Consider the following 9455-nt stretch of genomic DNA (forward strand, 5'->3'; position numbering starts at 1 on the left):
TAATGTCAGAGTTTTTATTATTCAATTATTTATACCATTAAAGTTCAGTAATATTACATTTAAAAATGAAGTGTTCGGAATTTGAGACTGTTCGGAATTTGAGCCAAACGGTAACCCGTTTTTTTTGCTAGTGGTGATAAAAATTGAATAAGAATTATTGTAATGATGAGGTTTCAGTGGATGCTTATAGCAGAAAACCCGACAGCAAAAAAACTATTACTATCGAATGTAACGAATATTTCTATTTTAGGTCACTATTATACCGGAGCCCACAATCCTTTCGTCAATTTATGCATCAAAATGTAATTTTTATTTATAAAACTTCTGAAAAAGAATTTCTTAGTCATGTTCGAAACTTTTTAGTTGAATACTTTCAATACATGTAAGAAAACACCAAATCCATAGTTTATCAAACAGAGTTCAGATTTTATTCTTGCTTAGAGATGTTGATTACTTTAGTAACATCGATATGAATTTGTTGCTAAATTTTTTTCCGTGAAATTGTTATACATAGCAGAACAATGAACAAAAAATTTTCAGTGGCATTCGTTGTTACATTATAGCTTGAACATGCTATGTTTTTTGTTTGGCATTAGTAGTTCTAATGAAGCCTATCATTTACTTTCCCGCGTCATTCATGCTTTTTGGCAGGCTTAGAAGCGAATTGATCAGTTCCGAGTTTCTTTTAGCGTAGGGGTTGTGCGAAATGCTGATTTCGCTTGGTATGGGATAGTTTGGATAGAAGCACGGTCGACAAGGTATGCTGTAGATGTCGCTCGATGCCATCGGTGACTGTTGATCAGCGAGTCGTTCTACTAGTTGTCGCATGTACTGCTGAAAAGGTAAATTTCGCATTATTTTACGAGATTTGACACCTAGAACTCATCCTTGCATTGCAATTTGTATTTTTCGTACAATACTGGTTTTTCCAAATTTATATGGACACTCACATCTTTATCGAGACTGAATCTATCTTCTTCGTAATAAGGCATTGCGACACAAATTTTAAGAGATATGCAGAATAGCACGAAACAAATTGCACTAACGTTAACCATTATACACGGAGATAATCCTTTCCACGTCGAAAATGTTGGTACAGTTTAACTTAATCCTTCTGAAGACGTCTATATAGTTTGGAGAGGAATATTCTACTGATCGTCCGTTGAACTGAATCTTCAATTTATATTGAAGGCTGTCCGGGGAAATATATTATTCCTCGATGACAATTTCAAGCGCGAGCTCTGGAAGACATTGCTTGGAAAGGAGAGCAACCCCCCACGTGGTAGTTGAAGTTTACGACCGTTTATGTGCGTATTGCAAATACTCCTTCCAATATCCCTTGTAGCGCAAACCATGTGTTGTCAAATACAGGTACAAATGCAGCGACGTAAATTAGTTTCCTTTCCCACGCGAAAGTAAGGATACGAAGCGGACACGGTAAAACGCGTGAGACCATTGACGAACGTGGTATGTATTGAAAGTATCAATGAAGTAATATTTAGAAAATTTGCTATAATAGGAAACAAAGGGACAGATCTGCAGAAGACAGTTGGATGTTGATAGTGAGTTGATATGTCACACACTGGTTATATCGCGGTTTCTTTTTTTAGAAACTTCATTGAATGAAAGAGTTCATTTTGGTGCGATTGTATTTTGCATGGATACGGAAAACGGGAAAGCTACGGTCGTAAAATGACGCAAGAATGTGAGCTTCATTATATTAGTGATCCAAAGTAGAAATATTCATAAACTTCGCAGCGGTCAACGATATTGATAGTTATTTTCGAACAATGAAACAACAAACAAGCATGGTCAGATACAGCATCAACAAAACTTTAAAAATATACAGTATATTGGGTCAATCACGCGAAAATTCGTTTATAATCTGAATTGGTAAAAATATATTTCTTTTATTTCTTCTAACTATTCTATCGATATAAAAACGACTTATCTCTCTTTTTGTAATTCGTTTGGAAACGTATAATTCATAGTACAGGGGCTTTCAGATTATACGTTCACGTAAAAAAAATCGAATAGCTTATGAAATTTTTTTTTCGCTCCGTCGATGGTAACACTGCATTCCCCACCACGGGACAATAATATTGGGATCGTGTTTCAATATTGGAACATTATATTGAATAGTGTTTGGACATGTAAAACTTATTTTTCCTTTTAATTCTCAACATAATCTTTATCGAGAGCGAGTCATTTTCTTAACGGTTCATAAATGCAGTGATACATTTGTATAGTTTGATTCGTCAAGTCCGGAAGAAATTTCCTTTACAGCATTGACGACTTCGTTATTGCTTATAAAATTTTAATCTTCGAGCCTTTTATTAAGATTAGCAAACATATGATAGTCACTTAATATGATTTCATAGTAAAATCTGGTAAATATGATGTTCGCAATGACCAATAGATGTACAGCCTTTTTTTTTATTGACCGTTGATAAATGCGACATCCACCTGGCATAAAGCCTTTACTAGCATCTGTTCATACTAAATGTTGTATGCATGATCAGTTAATATCCCAGTAGCTATCCAGTTATTTCCTTCGCTTGTAATCTGCAGTCCTCTAGCATTATTTTATGAATTCTTCAATCATTTCGGATATTGTGATCCCATCGGATTCTCGGTGACCGGTGCGTCACACAAGTCCCGGGATTTTAAATGAAAACAATCGTTTTTTGGACAAAGCTGTATTTATTCCTTAATATTGTTTCCTTCGAGGACAACACACGAGTGTCCAACATTTCGATTCCCTTTCGAAAAAGTACGAAACGTCTAAGTCTTTGAAATATGCTTGGAGTGTGGTAATGGATCCACGTTTCATCTATTGTCACAAAACGTCGAAAGGAGTGCACTCAATTACGCTTCAACAACGCCAAACCGACTGTTGAATCATCAACGCACCGCTGGTTTTGGCAGAATGGAATAACATTTCGTGAACCATTGCATTGATTGTGCATTAGTTTTTCACATAAAAAAACAATGTTTGATCAAAATACGGCATTCTTCTTTTTCCGTTTTCTATACGAATGCTCAGGAAATGACAATTAAACAACTGTAGTTTGTGAACAATAAACGAAATTTCATGAAACTTCACACATACGAGGGCGGTCCGATAAGTACTCGCCCGATGATGTCAGTATCGCAAGAGAGGTTACTATCGTGTAGTACATTCTCGTAGTTTTGTTTTGACCGTGTGTGGAAGCGGGTGTGTCCGCGGATTTTATAAAAATGGAAAAAAGAGCAATGTCGGTCGTTGATTCGATTCATGTTTTTGGAAGGAAAATCGCGCAGCGAAATCAAAGAGCGCTTGGATGCTGTATACGATGACTCTTCTCCTTCGATGGCGACCGTCAAAAATTGGTTTAATGAGTTTCAACGCGGTCGTCGGTTTTTGATGAGCCACGGTGCCCCGGTGGCTATCACGGAGGATAACGTGACGAAAATCCACGATCTCGCATTGGCAGACCGCCGATTGAAGGTGTGCGAGATAGCTGAAACGGTAGATATCTCAAAAGACCGCGTGGGTCGTATCCTGCATGAAATTTTGGGCATGAGAAAGATATCGGCGCGATGGGTGCCGCGTTTGCTCACACCGGACAACAAGCGCAACCGTGAGACCACTTCAGAGCAGTGTTTGACGCTGTTTAAGCGCAATCCGAAGCAGTTTCTGCTGGTACTGGCACTGGTACACACCAGAGACACAGGGATAGGCGAATGTGCTCCGAAGAAGGCGAGGACTGTCCTATCCGCCAGAAAGGTGCTGGCCACCGTTTTCTGGGATTCACAAGGTGTGATCTACATTGACTACCTGGAAAAGGGCAAAACGGTCACAGAGCTCTGCTATGTCAAATTATTGGGCCGATTCGACGCTGAATTGCAGAAAAAACGACCCCATTTGGCAAAGAAAAAAGTGCCTCCGCCGTCGCTACGGCCAAATTGGTCGAATTGCACTACGAACTGCTGCCCCATCTACCGTATTCTCCAGATTTGGCCCCGTGCGACTTTTTTTTTGTTTCCAAACTTGTCGTAATCCGATAGTCTCGGGTCTGCCTTAATCGTTCTCAATACTTATAAGATTTTAGATACGCCTACTAGGATTGCTAGAAATGTTACGAACTGATGAAGAGAGGGGTTTCAAAAATAATTTGTACCATGTAGTACACGATTCCAGCCCTTCTGGTTATCTGAAACAAAAAAAATCGAAATCAGTAAAGATGCCGCTATCACATGAACCTCGGACAAGTCAAAAACTTATTTTTTGATAGAATGAAACGTTTTTTCTTACGTTTCCCGATTTGTTAAAAATAGTACAATTTATAAAAAAAATATTTTTTCAGAGGTTCATGCGATAAAGTGATGCGTACAGATTGTATTCATATAAATTCTACATGAATCGGTTCAGTAGAACTTGAGATATCGTGAACGCCAATTCGAAAAAACTAGTTTCGAGAAAAACGCGTTTGAAGTTCATTTTAATGGCCGTACCGGGTTAGATACCGCATCACTTAAATAGCTCTATCTCGCTAAATAATGGGATTTTCGATAAGTCCTTTCTAGGGTACATTCTTGAATGCTTACAGAAATATGATGCAAAGTTTCTATGCTAGAATACTGCCTTAAAAGCAAAAATAATCGAATTAAATAAAATAAATGAACTAAATTTTTTTATCAATTAATGCTAGCGTTAAAAGCATAGAAGCACAAATGACATTTTGGTAGATAAAAGTATTATTGACTTCTAAACCTTTCTAAATTGAATTGTAATTCAATTTTATTTCTATCCAAATGTTAGGTTTTTATGATTCTGAAAACTAGAATAATATTATTTGAACTTTTTTCTATCATTAAAACTACCTAAAATGTGATTACCCGAATTACAACATTTATTTCAAATCTAGTTCGGTCAAAAAAGGTAAATAAACAAAGCCCGAGTCACGAAAACGTTTACTCCTTTTATTGGAGAAACGTTTGAGAGCATGGGAAAAAAAGACAGCATGAGGAAAATAGATGCAAGAATTTTTTTTTCAAGCAAAATGCACTTGAAAAATACATTCGATTAAGTTCGCATGACCCAGGGTTATACCTGAGATATAACCGCAAGGTTGACGTACGACGTTGGCTCAGTAATCGTTAATAACTCGCTCAGCTTTTGAGACGTGCAGACGTATTTTATCGATTGCGCTTATCACAAAGTAAAGCATCCACCGTTGAAAGTTTCTTTATTTTACTGTGCCGCGTCGCGCGATAAGTGTTCCGCGATGAGGCGAGGAAACACATTTAAAATCGATTACTCTCAACTCGTTGTGAAGCCGTCAGTTGAGAAACTTTTTGGTTTTTGTACATCGGTTCTCGGTTTAAAAAGAGAAGACATCAAACAACTTCAATGTCACAGAGGTGAAGGCTGTGCGTTCGTAAGGGTCAGTGACTTGGCGCTTGCACACAAAATCGTCGACGAACATGACGGGAAGCATGAAGTGGAGGGTGAGGGGAAAAAACACAAACTTCGAATCACATTTGTTGCGATATGTGGGTTATGAATGAGCAACTCGCGATTAGTGGTAAAAATACATATATTTATTAGACGATAACTACGAACAATAAAACTAATGTGCGCGAGCTGCTGATCGCAAATTTTAACTTGTGTTCCAATGATGGCTGTCGTTGTCGACGACAATGTAAACTGAGAGCCGCGGCGGCATCTGTCAAGCTGACGGCTGTCAGCTGGAGAGCCCCGCTGGCAAATTTGGTAACGCCAATTGACGGTTGGTGGGATGTCCTCCCAACACCTCCCCTTTCAATAAAGTTGATACGGATTGTACCTCGCAGGCTGCCTTCGAGATCTCGAAGACTGACGAGTAAGAATCGGTTGTTGCTGTTGCGTGCTAAGGGAGGCTCGTTGATGTCGACGACTAATCTGTGGCTGCAGATCTTCTTGGAGTTCGGCTGGCAAGTCGAGTTCCTCAGCTTCCGGCTCAGGAGTAGGACGTAAACCCCAACTGTCCAGGAGAATAGACAACGGTACTTGGGCAGTTTCCGGTGTCGTCTCAGCTTCTGCGTTTATTTCAGATTCGTGACGAGTCCGCAGTTGGTTGCAGTGGGATCGAATGAGATTTTGCTTCACAGGCAGTCAGATGTTATACATAACCCGACCGATGCGCTCGATCACCATGCCAGGCTGCCAGGTCCACTTGTTGGCTGAGTAGACCTTAGCCCAGACGAGATCTTGTGAATCGTAACTTCGAGCTTTCGCGCCGTGCTTCCGGTTGAATTGCTTTTCCTGTTTAGTACTAGGTAACTTGTAGAGCGGCTTAGGCGGGCGAAGTAATTCCAGAGACGTACGGATCGGGCGTCCATACATCAGGTTAGCGGGAGATTTCCCACCAGGTGCGCTGCGACAGGGTGTTGTTCTGTAGCACAGAAGGAAGGTATCGATGGCTTCGTCGAGGGTTTCCCCCCCTGCGGTGATTTTCTTGAGCGACCGTTTAAACGTGTCGACAAACCTCTCCGCTAGTCCATTTGACTGTGGATGGAATGGCGCTGTCTATGATTCGCTATGATTCGAACCGGTCGCTGGTGAGTTGTGTCCCATTATCTGTGACCAATGTTTCCGGCTGACCGTATCTTGCGAAGATGCCACGAAGGATTCGCAAGGTTGCTGTGGTGGTGATCTCCTTGGTTCGTACGACTTCTAGCCATTTGATGAACGAATCCACCAGAATGAGAAAATAGTTCCTATCCAGCGGACCGGCGTAATCCAGATGTAACCGTTGCCACGGTTTCTCCGGTGCGGGCCAGGATTCCATGGTAGTCTTCCGGTCTGTCTTGGCTACGCTGGCACACTCGTTGCACGAAGCGACAAGCTTCGCTACCTCGTCGTCGATGTTTGGCCAGTAAACATATTGACGAGCGACGGAACGCATTCGTTCAACTCCGGGGTGTCCTTTATGCAGCTGTTGGAGAACGCGCTTTTTGAACGTTGGCGGGATGACCAACCTTTCACCATAGAGTAGGCATCCAGCTACGACGGAGAGACACTCCCGACGTTGATAAAATTGTTGGATTCCGGGATCGGTAATGCTGGTCTTCTTCGACGGCCAGCCTTCGTTGACGAAACGAATGATTTGCTGCAAATTCGCGTCGCTTTTGGTTTCGCTCTGGATGGCCTTGAACGAGAGCGGGAAAACCTGCAGCGACTCGTTGATGACGGTGCGAATGCTGTGTTCCAGTTGGAGATTGGCAATCACGTATTCCTCTTCTGGTCGCACGTGACGGTTGATGAGTCTGGAGAGTATGTCCGCGTGACCGAAGCTATCCGTAGAGATGTAGCGGATTTCGAAATCGTAAAGGAGAAAGGTTAAGGCCCACCGCTGGAGCCTGTTAGCGGTGTAGGTGGGAATACCTATCTTTGAGCCAAATATCTGCAGGAGCGGTTTATGATCGGTCTCCAAAGTGAATCGACGACCGAACAGCATTCTATGAAACCGCGTCACTGCGAACACCAGTGCCAAGCCCTCCTTTTCGACTTGACTGTAGTTGCTTTCGGCTGGGGTTAGGCTACGGGACACGTGATAAATGGCTTTGATGGACCCATCGGGGAATCTGTGGGCGATGCGGGCTCCCAGCCCGACCGTTGATGCATCCGCCGACACGACGATTACCATGTTAGGGTTGTAGTGCGTCAGAAGCAACGGTGATTGAAGAACCTCCCGGAAGCGATCGAATGACTTTTGGCAGGCGGACGACCACTCGAACTTGGTGTCCGCTTTCAGCAGCTGGTCTAGCGGCTGCCGAAGAGTGCGCATTTCCTTTACATATTTGCCGTAATAATTAATGGCACCTAGGTACGAGCGAAGTGTAGAAACGTCGTGCGGGGGTGGCATGTTGGCAATTGCTGCTACCTTCTCCGGGTCTGGTCGAAAGCCATCTCCATCGAGAATTTGACCCAGATATTTCACTTGGCGCATGTTGAAACTGCATTTTTCAATGCGTACGGTGAACCCAAATTCCTGCAGGCGAGTGAGGACCCGATACAGGTTCCGACGATATTCCTCCAACGTTCGGCCCCCTACCAGGATGTCATCCAGATAACCAGAGATGCATTCCAGACCAGCAAGCATGGTATCCATTATTTGCTGGAACGCTCCCGGAGCTGATTTGACGCCGGGTGACAGTCTGGTGAACTGGTAGAGGCCTTTATGCGTGTTGATTGTAAGAAGTGGTTGGCTTGCCTCATCGACCTGGACCTGGAGGTAGGCGTCTGACAGATCAATGTGGCTGAAGTACCGGCAGTTGGCCATCTTTGTGAAGATGTCTTCGGGTAGAGGGAGCGGATAGCAGTTCGGCTCTAGTGCTGCGTTTAACCCCGTCGAATAATCCGCACATATGCGGACTGTCCCGTTAGGCTTCCGCACAACGACTATTGGTGCTGCCCAGTCGGAAAAATCAACCTTTTTGATGATGTCAAGGCTTTCCAACCGGTGAAGTTCCTCTTCCACGACGCTCTCCATGCTGTAAGCCACCGGCCGTTTTGGTCGAAACACCGGCTTGGGATCATCCTTCAGCACCAGCTTTACCGGCGTCTTGTTGTACATGCCCATTTTCGTGGTAAAAACGTCGGGAAACCGGGCCCGAAGTTCGGAAACGTCTTGGGTCTGCTGACTAGTAACTTGGTTGCAGAACGCCGTGATCGGTTGGTTCCACAGACCGAACTGGTCCATCATATCGATGCCTAAAATGTCGAGATGAACGTTAGGAGCTGATACGTAACACTTACGTCTCTGGTGATGTTGTTGAGGGTGATGCTACACTGCAGCTCTGAAATAAGTTTCAGCGGCTCCCCAGACGCTGTTTTTGCTCGACAACTTGCTGGCAGTACTTTCGGACGACCAAGTTTGACCCACGACTGATGCGAGATGATGGATATGTCCGACCCAGTGTCCAACTGCAGTCGGAGAGGGACACCGTTGAGTTGGACTTCGATGAATTTTCGACCCTGACGAATGTTCCGAACTGTCACCGTCTTTGTTGACTGCTCACGCTTCTTCTTCATCTTGATTTTCTTCGGTAGCTGCTTTCTCGAACCGCTCGCTGCCGACTTCGATGAAAAACATGCGCAGTACCCTTCTCGGTGACCTTGCTTACCGCAGTCGCGACATTTGTGATCGCGAAAACGGCAATCTTTTCTGAAGTGCATCCCTCCGCAGGACCAACAGGGTGTTCTGGGCTGATCGTGCGAGGGAGTGCTGCTGGTTGATCGACGCCTGTTCTTCTGGTTGTGAGCAACGAAATTCACTCCCGATGGGTTTTCTACCATAACAGTGTCCATCTTGAGGTTGACGAGGTTGTTGCATTGCTCAACTACTTGTTGAAGAGTAAGATCCGCAGCTTCATTGAGCTTGTTGATTAGCCGCATTCTGATCTCGGCGTCTTGCTTGGACTTGAGG

The 9455-nt window shown here is 43.4% G+C and overlaps 2 protein-coding genes across 3 annotated transcripts; both read right to left on the reverse strand.

Moving 5' to 3' along the window:
- Nucleotides 1–402: 402 nt before the first annotated feature.
- LOC129771526 (protein PDF) lies at nt 403–1163 on the reverse strand. 2 transcript variants are annotated; one of them, XM_055775271.1, is made up of 2 exons: nt 951–1163; nt 403–831 (listed from the first exon to the last, which is right to left on the reverse strand). In XM_055775271.1, the coding sequence occupies exons 1-2, from the start codon at nt 1053–1055 to the stop codon at nt 619–621; spliced, it is 318 nt and encodes a 105-aa protein (XP_055631246.1). In that variant the 5' UTR covers nt 1056–1163; the 3' UTR covers nt 403–618. The 2 variants fall into 2 exon arrangements, with proteins under 2 accessions (XP_055631246.1, XP_055631245.1); XM_055775270.1 differs by having other exon boundaries at nt 403–834.
- Nucleotides 1164–6563: 5400 nt separating this feature from the next.
- On the reverse strand, nt 6564–8732 carry LOC129766862 (uncharacterized protein K02A2.6-like). Its single transcript, XM_055767464.1, has one exon. The coding sequence runs from the start codon at nt 8730–8732 to the stop codon at nt 6564–6566; it is 2169 nt and encodes a 722-aa protein (XP_055623439.1).
- Between the last annotated feature and the right edge of the window lie 723 nt (nt 8733–9455).

The sequence above is a fragment of the Toxorhynchites rutilus genome, chromosome 2 (genome assembly GCF_029784135.1).
Source record: "Toxorhynchites rutilus septentrionalis strain SRP chromosome 2, ASM2978413v1, whole genome shotgun sequence".
Classification (NCBI taxonomy): domain Eukaryota; kingdom Metazoa; phylum Arthropoda; class Insecta; order Diptera; family Culicidae; genus Toxorhynchites; species Toxorhynchites rutilus.

What these genes read in the sequence shown, in the direction of transcription:
- LOC129771526 (XM_055775270.1), bottom strand. Translation starts at nt 1,055, where the DNA reads ATGGTTAACGTTAGTGCAATTTGTTTCGTGCTATTCTGCATATCTCTT. An exon ending in GATTCAGTCTCGATAAAGAT is followed by an intron (nt 835 to 950) that starts GTGAGTGTCCAT and finishes TTACCTTTTCAG; the next exon opens with CAGTACATGCGACAACTAGT.
- LOC129766862 (XM_055767464.1), bottom strand. Translation starts at nt 8,732, where the DNA reads ATGATGGACCAGTTCGGTCTGTGGAACCAACCGATCACGGCGTTCTGC.